The sequence below is a fragment of the Rhinoraja longicauda genome, chromosome 42, assembly GCF_053455715.1.
Source record: "Rhinoraja longicauda isolate Sanriku21f chromosome 42, sRhiLon1.1, whole genome shotgun sequence".
In the NCBI taxonomy this organism is placed as follows: domain Eukaryota; kingdom Metazoa; phylum Chordata; class Chondrichthyes; order Rajiformes; family Arhynchobatidae; genus Rhinoraja; species Rhinoraja longicauda.
In genome coordinates this window covers 1,820,411-1,837,738 of record NC_135994.1, presented here as the reverse complement: position 1 = coordinate 1,837,738, position 17,328 = coordinate 1,820,411, and the positions used below count along the sequence as shown (strand labels likewise).

At 38.5% G+C, this 17,328-nt stretch overlaps 1 protein-coding gene across 4 annotated transcripts in view; it reads right to left on the bottom strand.

Moving 5' to 3' along the window:
* LOC144611952 (electroneutral sodium bicarbonate exchanger 1-like) overlaps window positions 1–17,328 on the bottom strand; it is an 88,148-nt gene that overhangs the window by 5,536 nt on the left and 65,284 nt on the right. For 3 of the 4 annotated variants that reach the window (XM_078431307.1, XM_078431309.1, XM_078431308.1), the window contains exons 16-23: window positions 15,901–16,062; window positions 15,371–15,484; window positions 13,707–13,868; window positions 13,037–13,288; window positions 9,569–9,637; window positions 8,153–8,326; window positions 3,971–4,105; window positions 2,296–2,393 (exon numbers count right to left, since the gene is read on the bottom strand). In XM_078431307.1, the coding sequence (XP_078287433.1) occupies window positions 2,296–2,393; window positions 3,971–4,105; window positions 8,153–8,326; window positions 9,569–9,637; window positions 13,037–13,288; window positions 13,707–13,868; window positions 15,371–15,484; window positions 15,901–16,062 (1,166 nt within the window). The remainder of the gene's footprint in view (window positions 1–2,295; window positions 2,394–3,970; window positions 4,106–8,152; window positions 8,327–9,568; window positions 9,638–13,036; window positions 13,289–13,706; window positions 13,869–15,370; window positions 15,485–15,900; window positions 16,063–17,328) is intronic. The other variant, XM_078431310.1, reaches the window with a different exon arrangement.

Sequence of the window (17,328 nt, the reverse complement as noted above, 5' to 3'; positions counted from 1 at the left end):
GACTTAATCAGTATTTCTGCCACTAGACTTCATATTCACTACTTTACCAAGAAACACATTGTGACCACAGTATCTAACATTAATCACCCAACATTACAACAGTCTTTCCCATGATCTTGAACGCACAGGTAAGAGAAATTATGTCGAGAACATCTTCAAATTCCCATCCAAGTTTCATATAATCCTGACTTGACAGACAACTCTGTTCCCTTATTGTCACGAGGAGAAATTCTTAAAATTCCCTGCTTTCACAAGAACTGTAGCAGTTCAAGGCAGCCCAACAGTTTTTAATGGCAACAAGTCTTTTGACAGTTTGGTCCACAACTCAAAAATAATTTGTAAAGAGAATCATTCTTTGTCATGTCCCGTTTCATTGTTCCTTTATTTGATTACATCAGGTTTGGAAAGCAAGGAGAAACACTGACTACTCCATTGAAAGTAAAATTGCATTCAAGCATAGTAAAACACATGTTTTTATCAATCACAAGTATAAAACCAATTTTTACATGGCATGAATACAGACTCAAAGACTGCAATGTTCCCAATCTCAGTTGCACAATTGCATTTTATTTTTTGCGTCACCACACATCACGAGGCAATGATTTGCTGCGTACCATTTGAAAAATTTGCTAACCTTGTTGATTGGTACATTGGTTCTGGTGATAAGCATTCTGAAATAGTCAACAAGTAGCACCGTTGCCAAGAATTTTTGCACAGGCTGCAAGGCTGCTTATAACAAGCAGAAAGAACATAGTGAATGCAGGGTCCAGCTGACAGACAGAAGAAAAATTGATTATGAGAATGCTGCTGAGCAATGCGCAGGTTTTGCAGATTTTAGCTGTTAACTTCCTAACAAATGTTTCCATAGTCGTATGGCAAGAAGAAAACGATCAACTCTTCAGTTATACATGCATTGCAATGCATTCCGGTTGCGAAAACATTGAAGAAAATAGTGCAAAACTGCAAGTTAGAAGTCACTGAAATGAAAACTAACGCAATTTTCAGATTATAAGAAAATAACTGCAGATGCTGGTACAAATCGATTTATTCACAAAATGCTGGAGTAACTCAGCAGGTCAGGCAGCATCTCGGGAGAGAAGGAATGGGTGACGTTTCGGGTCGAGACCCTTCTTCAGACTTTCAGATTGTTATTTTTAGCATGTCTCACTTATGACGCAAGAAAAAATTAGACACAAGTCCTAAGACTACTCACAGTGAATGTATTGTCGATAGTAATTATGCCTGCTGTTTGCATTGCGCTTTCAGCCATTGTGCTGTTATCCAACAAAATATTGGCTTTCTCCAGTACATTATTGCATAGCTTTACTATAAGCATGAAATCTGTCAGATGAGTATGACATTGCATTGAAAGACATTTTATTAAAATATATTGGTCATACACCAATATAGAAGTGCTGCATTTGTGAGTGTAATCATACTACACAGAAGATTCTAGACAAGTCATTATTTACACTGGTATACCTTCAGTGAATTAATTCTAGTTAACAAGGAAACATAGAAAATAGGTGCAGGAGGAGGCCATTTGGCCCTTCGAGCCAGCACCGCCATTCATTGTGATCATGGCTGATCATCCACAATCAGTAACCCGTGCCTGCCTTCTCCCCATATCCCTTGATTCCGTTCGCCCCTGGAGCTCTATCTAACTCCTTTTAAATTCATCCAGTGAATTGGCCTCCACTGCCTTCTGTGGCAGAGAATTCCACAAATTCACAACTCTCTGGGTGAAAAAGTTTGTCTCATCTCAGTTTTAAATGCCCCCCCCTTTATTCTTAGACTGTGGCCCCTGGTTCTGGACTCCCCCAACATTGGGAACATGTTTCCTGCATCTAGCTTGTCCAGTCCTTTTATAATTTTATACGTTTCTATAAGATCCCCTCTCATCCTTCTAAATTCCAGTGAATACAAGCCCATATGACAGTCCCGCCATCCCAAGGATTAACCTTGCGAACCTACGCTGCACTGCCTCAACAGCAAGGTTTGTTCGAAGGAATATCATCAATAGCATTTGGAAAAACAGTGGCATAATTTTACCTGGTAGTCAATTGAATAGCAAGTACGAAATACTCAAAAACTGGATTGAATACTTACAAGAAATATTGAACCTGATTGATGTAAAAGTGTTGGTATTTTTAAGGATATCAGTATGGTGTCTGTTATCATTTGGGTAAAAAGGTAGATGGTGATGCATAAAATCGCATGAAAACAACCAAACAGCAAATAAAATTGCATAAACTTAATTGCAAAAAGTACTAGAAGCACTATGGACTGGATTACCTATAAATATTACTCTTTACTGGACTCTGAAGCAGTTTTCTACTTTCCATTGGCAGCTGCACACTACTGTCCCCTGGATCCAACATTTTCTCCGATTCCTGTTGGAGAAATAAAAACACTGTACTAAATCAAAAAACTATCCAAAACGATGCACTGATCTGCTGAAATATTTTCCACAGCTTGTCACAAATAACAAATCAGTAGGAAGCCAGTTATATCATTTAGCCATTGAGAGGGGCTTTTTATGAAATGGCTGAAAATTAAGTTTTATTCTGGCTAAGTTTCACACTGTTTGGCACTGCATATTCTATTATACACAGACTCACTCAGAAATAGCAAGTTGACCTTGCATATTAAAAAAATCCACAGAGACACAGAATGATCAATAGAACTACGTTAAGGTGTGAAACATCACTTTTTAGATCTCAAAGTTGGCCAAAATACAGTTGGTGCAAAACAAGAAAAATTATCCTAAAGGGCACATTTTTTCATTAATGTTTGAGAGAAGTGAAATTGAGCAGAGAAAGCAAGGTTTGTGAACATCCATTTCTCTGTGTGCTCACTTGCTAATACTAAAATAAAGCAGTGCAATGATTCAAGCCAGTCCTCTCCTTACTAAAGTGTTTTCAGTGTCTACTGAAAAATTTGGGCAAGTACATACGCAGCCACATACCAAACAAGTCAAGGGAATAATTGTATGATGTGTAAAATTGAGAAGCATGTGTAAATTGTACATTAAGTAATTCAGATCACAAGGGTCCTATTGTTGTATCCTGAATTGTGTGTTCAAGTCAGTCAGAAGAAGGGTTTCGACCCAAAACGTCACCACTCCATGTTCTCTAGAGATGCTGTCTGACCTGCTGAGTTACTCCAGCACTTTATGTCCTATAAATTAACTAAATATTGGGCAATATGGGACATTGGTGGATGCAGAATACCCAGACTACGAAAGGGAACAACTGAGACAATATCTATGGCGTATCCGCAATTGGTAATAGGTACCATAAAAAAACTGCACTACATACAAGATTATGTAACACATATATATTACTTAATCACTTAATGAAAACCAGATAAAATTAAGTGGTTTAAATAGCAATGAGTACAAGTTAAATATTCTCCATCTCCCTCCCTTGAACAATCTCCACCGAAAGATAATATAATCGAGTGATCTTAATGCAAATTCTGTACATGACTTTCCTTCTCAAGAAGTCACTTGCTTTAAACCAAAATAAGATAGCAAAATGACCCATGAGTTAGTTTACTCCATGTCATAGTTTGTAGGTGGAGTGATGAAATATCAGTTTTGAATCACTCTTCGACATTGTGATAATGCAACTTCAAAATTAATTCCTTGCACCAAATTCAAGTGCATTCATTTTGAAAGCTGGGGAGAAGAGGGAAATTCAAAACAAACTGGTATTTTGACTGTTCCTGTGGCCAATTCAAATTGTCATTTGAAAAATTGGGGAAGATTGGAAAGTTGTTCCCATCAGGTATGGTCAAATAATGTTTATGTCAAAGTAGCTTCAGGTGCACAAATCTTTTGGAAAAGAGGAAAATTCCACTTTAAAAAAGTAATTGGATTTTCCCTTTCAATGATTAAAAGCAAGAGACAATGGTTAAAACAGGTCTGTCAAAAAAAAAAGAGTATATTATGACAATTGAATCTTACTCCATGTTCCTTGACTTTTTTGGCATCATCTATTTTTTTCTTCTTACTTTCAGGTATTAAATCATCAAGCCAGCTTAGCTCGCGCTTCATAAAGCAAAGGTCCATCAATTTTCTAACAAAAACTAGAGCTAATACCTGCAATATAGTATCAAAGATCAGATTAAGAAATATTGGAACAACATATTTGAAAAAGATTCATTCTTAATAATTAATGTACAACTATTAAAACATACAAAAGAGCTAGATTTATTTAGTAAGTATTCTGTACAATGTAGTTTTTTTGCAGTCATTTCCCCCCCAGTTATTTAAAGGAATAATGCATTTCATAGCGTTAAGATATCTGTAACTTTTCCAGACCTAAATAAATGGACATCACTTCACATCCTTATTGCTAAATTATTTGTCATTATACATGGATTGTGTATTCTAACATTCAGAATAGAGTTATCACAAAGGACAGATGAAAGCAGTAATATGAAGCCTAAATATTAAGCATGCAATTTTTCCTTCAATCACATTTATTCACAAGTAATTAAATAGTAAGTACTCTCCAAATGATCCTTGGGCTCATTAATTCCTAGCTGCTTCATCAATGACCTTCTTTCCAGCATAAGGCTAGAAGTGGAGATAATTGCCGAGTGCACAATATTCAGTTTGCTTCTCAGCAAAATGAGCCAGTGCACACCTGTACAAACAAGTCCTAGACACCATTCAGGTACAGGTTGATAAGTACCTTTTGTGCTACAAAAGTACCAGGCAATGACCGTCTCCAACAAAAGTCTAACCACCTACCCCTGACACTCAAAAGGCACAAGAAATTGCAGTATCCCTTCCATCAGCAGTTTGGTCACCATTGGCCAAACTCTCAACTGGACCAGATACACAAATGTGATGGTCAAAAAGGACAAGCCAATGCCCGAGTATTCTGCACTAAATGACTCACCTCCTGACATGCACACATTTCCGCTGTCTACAAAGTGCAAGTCAGGAGCTCACTGGAATCCACACCAGTGAGAGGATGTGGGGATCTACACGGATGGAGGATCCACACGGGTGCAATTCCTACAACTCAGAAAGCTCCTCATTCAAGACAAAGTGGGTCTCTCGATTGGCAGTTTATCAACCAACCTAAATATTTATTAGTTGCATCACGAGCATATAGTGGCAGTCCTGCAGTATTAATCTAGCCTCTTCAGAGTAAGAATGTAGTATTCTTGGCAAAAGCACACCACACACTCTGTTCAAATTGAAGAGATATTTCAAGTGAAAACTGAATTAATATCAAAAATCAAGTTGGGTGTAACGAGAGATGTAGCTCGTTACCAAAATTCATAATACCCAAAAGTGAATGAATTAGTAAAATAACAGCAAAGGAAAATAACAATAATGAAAAATTTGTTATTATAGAAATGTAAATTGTACATGACACAAAACAATATTGAAGAACTGTAGGCATAAAACCCATCTTTAGCTCATACTCCCACCAAAAGAAAAAGTGTATATTGTAAAGTAAGAACATTGCAAACCATAAATGTGATCATTATGCAGTGCCATCATTATCTATGAGGGAAAGAGACATTGAACACGAGAGATACAACAGAGTGCTGCTGCCCTACAAATAAAAGCCCTCACAGGGAGGCTGTTGCAGACTAGTAAGGATGTAGAAGACAGCAGAATTGGTGGATAGGATCTGGCTGTTCAGTAGAAAGATTATGTTGCATATGTTGTGAATAATTGCAAAACACTGACAATCATTTATTGTAGCAATATTAAAAGTTAGTTTTTAATGTACTCCAGCATCCCTTCTAATAACACAATAAACATAGAGGTTGGCAGCACGGTACAAATGTTGGCCTGTCTGGATGTTTGCAACATTAAGATGGATTTTGGTCTCAATAGACATGGTCTCATAAGAACAATTATATTCAGCCTTATATCCTTCGATACCCAGGAAGCCCATAGTCATTAGTCCACTTATTTGGGATACTTGCACCGAAATGTCTCATCTGCCCTCTGGAACAGGGCTTGTTCTCTGCTACCCGCTTAGTTCAGTTTATTATTGTCACGAGTACTGAGGTATGGTGAAAAGCTTTCGTTTACGTGCTAGCCAGCCAAAGAAAAAGCCTATACATGAATACAATAAAGCCGTTCACAATTCAAAGATAAAGAATAAAGGGTACAATATTTAGTGCAAAGGTAGAACTTTGAAGTCCGACTAAAGATAGTTCAAAGATCTTCTATGAGGTAGATGGGAGGTCAGGACCGTAAGCTAGCTGGTGAGAGGATGGTTCAGTTGCCTGATAACAGCTGGGAAGAAACTCCCTGAATCTGGAGGCATGCGTTTTCACACTTCTGTACCTCTTTCCTGATGTGAGAGGAGAAATGAGGGAGTGACCGGGGTGAAGCTGGTCCTTGAATTTGCTGGCGGCCTTGCCGAGGCATCGTGAAGTGCCGATGGAGTCGATGGAAGGGAGGTTGGTTTGTGTGATGGTCTGGGCTGTGTCCAAAACTCTCTGCAATTTTTTGCGGTCTTGGATGGAGCTCTTCCAAAACCATGCTGCGATGTGTCCCGATAAGATGCTCTCCACGGCGCTTACCAATTTTGATCATTATCATTATCCATCCTCCAATGTGATTATTCTCCTCCCTTTTTCAAATGACTTCTCACTCTAGTTGTAAAGAATGAATCTACTTGCATTTGCATGGTGCTTTTCGTGATCTTAGGCACCTCACAGTTCTTTATGCGCAAAGTAGTATTTTTGAAGCATGTATTTTTTGCAATGTTACAATGCAAAAAAAAGCCACATTGCCAATTTGCGCCCAGCAACATTGCACAAATAATAACACTGTGTGTATGTGTTTTTTTTAAATCCCGACCATACCACACCTCCCCCCAAATTACATTGATTGAGCAATAAACATTGACCAGAAAAACAGGGATATACCCGAAACGTCACCCATTCCTTCTCTCCAGAGATGCTGCCTGTCCCGCTGATTTAATCCAGCTTTTTGTGGTTACCTTTGATAAATCCCCTGTTCTTCTTCAAAATAGTGCCAAAATATCATTTTTACCAGATAGAGCCTTGTCTGAACATGTTAGCTTAAAAAATCCCACTTTCAACGATGGAGCATTCTCCCAGTATTGCACTGGTTGTTCAGTCAATATTTTAGTGCTCAAGTATTTTGTACAAGCTGGAAGCCAAAAAACGAGGGCTTAGCTTGAAGGGCCCAGAGCTGGCTCTTTGTCTTTTAGATAATTGAGGAAGAGATGTTAACAACATTCATAAATCCTTGCCACAACAGCTTTCACAACGAAGAAAGAGATTGTTAAAAGTCCATTAGAAAATCATTTTAAAAGTGACCACATTAATGCTTGTTTTATTTGGATAAAATGCCATACAAATATATTAAAAAAACAATTTGAATCCACTGCAGTTTGGAGTGGGAAGTTACAGACTGGCTAGTTCTGATGCAAGTTATTAAATTAACACTCAGATAACCCGCCTTTTCAACTTTAGCCAGAGCTAGCCAGTTTTGATGTAACATGACAGATGTTGCCTGGCCTGCTGGTATCTCCAACGTCTTCCTATTTCAGATCTCCAACTGCAGTGTTCTGTATCTTGCAGTTTCGATATTATTTTGGTTTCTCTCTCCTCCGTTCCCTTTAATCTTAGTTTATTCACACCTCTTCCGGACAGGTCAACTGCAATTAACAATCTTTTACCACCTTTTCTCAACTGGCACCAATGCCATCTGTGTAATTCAATCTTTTGGTCCCCACCCTGCATTCTTTCTAACCCTCCTCTTTCTTTAGCGTGCAATGAACGGTCGTCAATCTGAAACATTCTGTTCCTTTACCCACAAATGCTGCCTGAACTGCTGAATATTTGCATAATTTTCCGCCTTTCTTATGGGAAGATGCAGATTTGTGTTCATGCTTCAAATGTCACTTAAATGTTTGGCGAAGACAGAGGGGGAAAAAAACAAACAAAAACCTAGCAAGGTCACTTTTGTATAGAAAGAAAATTGTAGGAGAACTTTGTTATGGACCAATCGGCAAGTCCCCTGCACACCCTTTACAAAAAGGATAGTACAAATGCCAGAGACCTAAATGAAGGGAAGAGGAGAAAATTAACTTTAACAATCAGGTAGACAAAATACATTAAAAAGTCAAATGTTTACCATCATAGGAAAGACAATAGCAGCAGGTGATGCTTTGATGACCCAGAGCAGGATTAGACAGGTGAGCTGTATGAATGTGAAAAGGTGAACTTTGCGCAGTGGCACATGACGCAGGTAGATAAAATCTGGCTGGTGCTTGGCTGGCATCGCAAATAGTTGCAGACGATCAAAGAACTGGAAAAAGCAAGTTTTAGTACAATTAAAAGGTTGTCCATTTAGATCACAATAGCATATGAAAGTGTTAAAACTCATTTGCAATGAATAGTGTAGATATTATATTTTAAAATCTGAAAAACCTTTAATAAAAGTTCTGAAACATCAATGTAAAGTTAAATTTTAGATTTAGATTTAGAGATACAGCGCGGCCCACCGAGTCCGCGCCGCCCAGCGATCCCCGCACATTAACACTACCCTATACACACTAGGGACAATTTTTTAACATTTACCCAGTCAATTAACCTACAAACCTGTACGTCTTTGGAGTGTGGGAGGAAACCGAAGATCTCGGAGAAAACCCATGCAGGTCACGGGGAGAACGTACAAACTCCGTACAGACGGCGCCCGTAGTCAGGATCGAACCCGAGTCTCCGGCGCTGCATTCGCTGTAATGTAGCAACTCTACTGCTGCGCCACCGTGCCAAATCGCTAAAACAATATTCACATGCAGCAAGTTTCTCAAAATCCTCCCATGTTGGAGGTTGCATCCTGAGGGATGTATTATACTTTTTAAAACAAACAATTAAAAATACTTGGAATATTCAGGTTTCCAATGTTTCAAAATTCTTTCACAAACAGAACAATTCAGTGGGGCATTTCCAACATACTTTTCTGCACATGAACACATTCATAGCATCGATTACTCCCGTTCCAGGATGCCTCCTACTTTCCCACCACTTGATTCACAAACTTCAATATACTGTTATGACAGTAGAATGTAAAATTACATTTTATAAGTACACAAATGTGATCTATAACAAATGGGAATATTTTGTTCCATTTGCGTTTGATTGGAACAACATAAGAAACAGGCCAAGGCTGATGGTAATCTGACAATAATCATTATCTATGATTGTTTATTGGAATATTTAAAAACAGTTATTAATATATGCCATTTTACGTTCAATAAAAAAAGGGTTATATTATACAATAGACAGTGATTGTGCAAGTTAACACCACAAAATCACAGATGGAATAATCATCTAGTTAATCTTATTAAACGTAAAATCTCTTTGTCAAGACATTATACTATGGAACCTTGTGTAAACTGAGCTGTAAGTCACATTGTCACAGACAGGGCGAAACCACATTTAAAATATTAAACAGTGGATAAATAGGGAACATCCCGAATTTAGATAGAGAATGGGAGCATGTATATGTACAAAAGTACATGGTCCATTTTGCAAATATAATTCTCACCTGAATTCCTTTCAGCGATGAAACCCCCATGTAAAGAAAGACTCCGTAAAGTACAGGCATTGGGATGAACTGAAAACACAAAGTGATTGCAAATATCACATTGGAACATTCAAGTGTCACTCAAGTCATTCTGCACCTCTCCTCCCTTCACCACATCAAATGCTGGAGTGAAGAGAAAGGGTTAATAGCAAGCTTATACGATTACAAAGTTGCGTTGGTATAGCTTTTCAACATAGGACCTTACTCATATCATTGCATATAAAAAGCAGTTTGAATAAATCTTGAATTCTGATTTTAACTTCCTCACTTCCAGCAAAAACCACAACTTCTCAGCAGTTGCTCAGATAATAAACATTTGGAAGTTATTCATGCAAATTCATGTTCAATAATGTTATGATGTGGTGTCAGGTGTGATAATGACTTCCGGTTAATCAATAATAAATATCCAAATTATTAGCCAAAATCATAAATGTTATGGGCATTTTCATACTGATGAAACCCAAAAGATGAATTTTTGCTGCCATTCATCTTTGATCTTTTCATTACATAAAGCAATCATTCTTTGTAAGGTTGTCATATTTTAGGCATTTTCTTTTAGAAAAATCACTTTGTTTGATTAAGACGACATCAAGCGTTAAACTGGCTATAACAAAACTCAAAGATTTTAGCAGTAAACATAGGGAGTAAATAATAGTCAAGAGAGTTTATTCATCATTTGCACCGGATATGAACCGGAACAATGAAATTCTTACTTGCTGTAGCTTTACAGGCACAATAGATACAACAGTAAATTCAAATTTAAACAGTAAAACAATAGTAAATTTAAATGAAAATTGGCGACACGTTCAATCCATTAAAAACATGATATTCTTGCTGTCAACTAATGAGCCCCTGGGTTGATTAACAAATGATTTAGATTTCCATAAATTCAATATGAAAGTTTATTGTGATGGCCCAATAGTCAGGAGTTGGATTGATTAATTTCAGCAGCAAATAATTTGATGATACATCCAGTGTAATGAATGAAATGTGCTTGTGCTGTATAAATGCGTTATTTATTTGAGCTCCACATTTTGCAACAAACTGTTTATTCTGGAATTCATGTTACGCGGAATTGAAGTCTGGCTCAATCAAACTTCAAAGAAATTGCAATTGATAAAAGCAGGAACTTGCCATCATACTTTTTAATTTATTGAGTTGCAGAATTGGTCAGATCAAAAGATCCTTGTGTACTAACGCGAGGCTTCTGCTCCACAAATCACATTTTGATCTCAACCAAAACAACAAGATTGATGACAGCATAAAAGGACACTTTATATTTAATTCACTCTGGAATAAACATTCAAGCAGAAACTGTTCCACTTTGGTTGAAATTACGAAAAGGAAATTCAATCCATTACTGGCATTGTCTATTATATTTACTCATTATAAAATTTCTGCTTATCATCTCCTAATCTTTGTTTTCCACGTATACATTTAGTTGTAAATTCATACAAGCTTTGGCTGGTAGATTCAATAGCTCATACAATATACGTATTCAAAGGACATAGTGTATCGGATACTGTGCATCGCAGTTCTAAATTTAAATCAAGTACATTATGTGTCCAATTTGCAGCATCAATGTAAAAGACAAATTCTTGAAAAAGGCAAAAGCCCAGAAATTGGATCACAGGTTGCTAACCAGGTGAGATTAGGTTTACCCAGAGTAATGCATTTCAGCAATTATTTCCAGGCAAAGATTATATTGATCACACAATTGGACTGGGTATTTTCATGCACAATCCACTTTAGCAAGCTCAAATTATTCCAGGCATCAGGTGCTCACCTTTAATGATGCCACAAGTTGCACACATTTCCACTCATACAGTCGTAGACTGAGCTCAAAGTTCCCTGTAGTGACAGGAATGGAAGAGGCTCAGTCAAACCAGGGGCAGTAGACTAGTTTGTGACATTTCTTCCTATCTTGCTATCATGACCAGGTAGCATTTGAACTGACTAGTGGTTGATCAGAAACCTTCCCACATCTATAGAAAGTGGTCACACAAACTAGTCTACTGCCCCTGGTTAAATTCATGGAGTGTCTTCTTCGGTATTTAGTTACAGAAATATTCATTTCATGGTGACTCAGTAGTGACAGCGCTAGCACCACTTCATCACAAGAGGCATCATAGTTGACCACTCAGGGCAACTTGGAGACCTTAACATAGGAAACAAAGACATGCCCTTCAGTGAGGAGCCTACTCCCCGAATCTTCAAAACTATCATATTCCACGATAGCACTCTGGTGAATAATGGATTCTTAAGATCAGGTTTTCTGAAGGTGCATTGAGGTCTGAGACACTCTGTGGTAGGCCAGTCACGCTTTTGCTTATGGTCTTTGAGGACTGTTCTATTCGAGACGTTCAAGGTCAGGTTGACTCAACATCCCTCCACAAAATCTGTCCAAGCAGCTGCAGCAGATCGCTGCATGTCTCCCAATTTTCTGCTTCCTTCTGCGCCGTATTTAATAATAAATAATTTCATCTCGCTTTGATTTCAATGAGAAACAGATGGCATCTCAGGAGATGGTTTGTCAGCTTTGCTGGCTCCCCAAGAATTTAGGCAGCCATTGAATGCATTTGTGTATCCACAAAGGCTCCCTTTATGAACCCATTCTATTTTCAGTCTGGAGGGACCACATGTCAGTCAGAAACCATAACTTGAACTTAAAGGCAATTAAATAGCAAGATGGCTGAATGTAGAATGGAAATTAAATCTAAAGATTTGCCAACAGATAATTAGTCAAATATTGATAATAAGGAACACAAATATTCTAAACAAATATACATTCCATAATGAAATGAAAAGATAATATTTATTCAAATTACCCAACTGCCATGGTGGGATTCAAACTCATCTTTCCAGAATAATATCTCAGGCCTGTGACCACGAGTAATTGAACTACTGTTTTGCTGTACATACTTGCAACATACTTTCACCAGACAGGGTTATTTATCCGTAGACGTTGGAAACATCCTTGCCTTATAACACATTATCAATTGAATTTAATGTTAAAATGATAAAAATCTATTACAAGCAAAGCTGAGAGATTGGGCGTATATGAAAGAGTTGCTCCATCTTCCCCTCTCATTACCTACCCACAGCCAACAGAAATGGCACCCCACCTGTGAAACACCAGGAAATTAGGACGTAACAGTCCATAATTTTAAAAAAATGTCCAATTAGAAATGTGGTTGTGAACCTCTTTCTTTAGTTACATTGCCGTTTATTTCTAAAGTTTTAAGTTTGTAAATCAATTGGATTTTGAGCTGATTTTTTTTTTGTAAGCATTAAACAGAATTTGTTATAATCTAATTAAAAGTCTGGTTTGTATTTCACACTAAATTGCAGACAAATCCTTTGAATTAGCATGCTCCATTGAAATTTACAGCTCCAACCAGTTGCTTAATACTTCCACTATTGACCTACCTGTAAGAAAGCTGTCATAAAGACCGAGCAGCCCATGAGAACGAAGATCATCAGACCGGTGACACGTTGTTCTCGAATACCAAGGAATTTTGGCTGTTCACCAGGAGCTGAACATTCTGATTCCAGCTTCAGACTGTTCACGTGAGAGATGGAGAGAACAGTTGCCGCGACAAACCATGGCAGGCCCATGATTGAACACACACCCAACATTATAGCCACGACAAGGAGGTCAAGGTGATAGCCGCATCCTTTCTACGGAGAGAAAGAACTGATGAATTCGAATCTAAATTTTGACCAACTGACTACAACGTAGAACAGTACAGCACAGGAACAGAACCTTCAGCCCATGAGGTTTGTGCTGACCATTTGAGTTTAAACTGTGCATCTACCTGATATCGTCTCTACCCACCCATTCCCTGCCTGCTCATGCATCCATCTAAATGTCACTGAAACATTGCTATTATAAAGTTCTTGCACAAATTTTAAAACCAAAACAGTCAACTTAAAGATTAAAATGCAGCTTTCAATTGTACATTACACTAATTTTGCAGTAGATGCAGACAAATCCAATCTGCACAACACTGAACTATCAATTACATTTTTAATTACTTTAAATTATCTGTAACTTTCATTTACAACAAAAAACTTAAACATTAGTAAGAACTCGTACTTTCAGTTTGTGTTCCTTCCTATTAATTATGACGGCAGTGATCTGTTGGTCCATGAAAATAAGAATAGTACAGAGTAGAGCTGGGACAATGGCAGCAATGACTGTCCACCAGGGATTTGGGCCTATGGGACTAATTAGCCATCCTCGATCATCTCTTGTTGGCTGCAAATGAACACACAGTACAAGGATCAGAGTTTTGTTTTTAATTTCAAAGATATTTTTGCAAATTACTGGCATCAGTGCAATCTTACACCCTCTCATTAGCAACATATATCTGAGGATGGTATACAGTATGTTAATACTGCAGTTTCCCTTTGCAGATGTCATCAAATTGAATACTGTCGTCAACCAAATTTTGAAGTTACTCAATTGTATTTCTAGTTTGGTGTCTCTCACTATGGCTATAATATTACCCTGTATATATTAAGCTTTTTGTGCTCAGTGCCTTCCTTTCGACCCATGAAAGCTGGTTGCACACGCCAAGCAGAAACAGAGATTGAATGGCTTCAGACATATTCTTGGAGTCACTTGGGACAAATCAACAATGAGATCTTTCCTCAACAAATGAACCAGCCTACTGTCCATATAGATCTCTGCAGGATGCTCATCAGCTTTGCTGCATGATACAAAGATCACATGTCTTTGTGGCATGTAGAAACAAAGAACTGCAGATGGGTCTCGACCCAAAACGTCATCTACCCATGTCCTGCAGAGATGCTGCCTGACCTGCCGTGTGACTCCAACACTGCGTCCTTTCGCCTTTGTAGCATGTCTGCCATAGACTCTGCGGCAGGGCCAACCTACGAGTCATCTGTCATGCAAAAGGTCAGAGCTCCGATACAGCAAAGTCGGGCAAGATTTTAATTCAGTATTACCACTAACAACTGGGAGAACCCTCTGCACAATTTCCCAGTCTGGTCAAAGCTGCAGACGGCCACCAGAGACCCAGGAAGTAGTGTGTTGCAAACTCCATTTGGCAATTAGACTTGCAGCCACTATGGAAGGTTTGCCATTTATGATTCAATCTTCTCCCACTGGCAAGCAGCACAGATCAACTGACCTGTTGCAATGGTTCAAGATGCTCAAGTTGCCAGAATTTGAGGTGTTTTTGAGGGGTGGGGGTATGTGCACAGTTTAAAAAAAAGATGGAGGGATTACACAAATAAAGAAGGGAAGAGATTTTAAAATGAAGCCAGTGTTTTCAAACTGAAGCATTAGTTAATTGGGAGAACAGCAGTTAGCAGGCATAGGGGTGAAGGGGAGAAAGGACAATGCAGGGTTGGACAGAAGCAGCAGAACTTTGCACAGGTAATCTGTGGTCAAGTGCATTCCCCTCAATTGCTTTCTCTTCCAATTTTATATATTGAATGAATACATTCCTCTGGGTAATCTTTCAGATTATCACCACCGGCTAAGTAATTAAATCTAAACTGTTTGGTCCCTGAGATTCAGTACATGGTACCCTATTGTAGAATAAGATTATTTTACAAATGTGTGTGTTGTTAATCCATACCCCTTAGAATACAAAGTTCCTTGTACTCATTATTATTATTACACCTGCCCATCTCACTGCAGCCTTTACTTTGCTTGTCTCAAACTAATTACCAATTACTTGTTCCTTTGGGTATCTCAAACAGTCTTCCAAATGATGTTTATTTTGTTACCTTAAAGATGCTGGGAACTTGAAGCTTTGGTGATGGTATTCCCAGGGCATAGTCAATAAGAACCATGGAGAAGATGGTCAGGAAAACAGCAAAATCACTTATCATTGATCGCACCTGCCAGTAAATATAATTAATGAACAAAACAGTGTTACTGGCCATCAGGAATAATAAATGGGAGAATATTTTTCAAATAAAAGTCAAGTTTGCCAACGATCATTTCTGGCTTCATGTAATAAATGCTATACAGAATCAAATGGAGAAAAATAATTAACAGAATAGCCTTGGCTAAAAGTAACTGCATCCAAAGGAATACATTATAAATAATGGTCTACCCTTTCTCGGTAAAATTCTCTTTCCAGCGATGACCTATACCAAAGTATTCCATTAAAAGTCGGGAACAAGAGCTACATTCATTATTTGGTAATTTTTGTTTAAATAAAAACAGCCTTATGTGGTAAATAAGAATCTGTAAAACGCTTGAAAAATATAATTTTGTTGAATAGAAAACACGATGAAGAAATTATACATACCTTAGTTGGGAAATAGTGACTTGTTTTAAACTGTTTGAGGAACCCTGATAGGGTAAATGTAGAAAAGAATAATATCACAGACCAGAAGAGGACATCTGGGGTGTATGGTCCATGGGGTCCACACGAAGGGCCAACAAATTCACCGTGAAATGCCCTGCAGTCCTAAACGATGAAAAGCAGCAAACAGATCACATTAAAAATGTTGCACTCGACTAAATTTTGGAGCACCATTGCATTGGTTTCTTCACTGTATGAAATGCTCCATACACCACTGAAGTAATCTTCAGAGACAGGACCAGGTTATGATATCTACAGTATTACATTTTTTCACATGATATCACTACAAGAGTCTTCCCTATGCAATCCTCACCCATCTCTCACGTTAACAGGACTGGCCAGCAATTTGTTTCTAACATCAGGATTTAAAATAATTTACAACGTTATATGCTTTATGTTTAGATATTATTTTTATTTAAATTACTCCGAATAGCGTGACTTCAGTTTATTGTTTTATGTGAACAAGTTCAAGACAATTTAAAACATGAACAAACATTCATAAGTTCCCCTTGGAGAATTTCAACATAACTTCACACAACCCGTCAATCGACATGTTATTCAGATGTTTACATTTACAATCACAATCTCAATCAAAGTTTATTTGCCAAGTATGTTTTGCAACATACGAGGAATTTCATTTGCCATACAGTCATAATAAGAAGCAACAGGACACACAAAATACATTTTAACATGAACATCCACCACAGTGACCCCTCCACATTCCTCACTGTGATAGAAGGTGAAAAAAAAGTTCAATCTCTCCCTTCTTTGTCCTCCAGCGGTCGGGGGCTCTAACCTTCTGTTGACAGGATGATCTTGACTCCCGTAGCCGGCGGCGAGCCTTCCTCGTCGGGGCGATCGAGTTCCTTCATCGGGGGGGAATCTCAGCTCCCCCGCGCCGGCGATCTACCCCGGGTCGGGACCAGTCGAACCTCGTGCAGCTTTTGGAGCTCCCGACCGGTCTCAACCCGAGACTGTGAGCTCCTGATGTTAAAGTCTGCAGGCTGCATTGGAGCGTCGATCCCAGGCAAGGGATCGCAGGCTCAGATAATAAGTCCACGCCCCCGCGGGGACTGAAGGTCAGTCCCAGGCAAGACCTCCAGCTCCGTGATGTTAGGCCGCAGAGCGACCAGAGATACGATCCGGAAAACAATCGCATCTCCGGCAAGGTAAGAGATTGAAGAGATTGGGTACAGGACCCAGTCATAGAAAGGGCTTGTGGGGAAGGGTGGGGGTGGGGGGAAGAAGTGAGGAAATATCCAACTGACCCTGCCTTAGGTAGAAGTAGTGTCAGGTACTCTCAACCATCCATTTATTGATCTACAACTTTCTCCTGAATTTGACTTTTATCCTTGCACCACAGAAAATAAA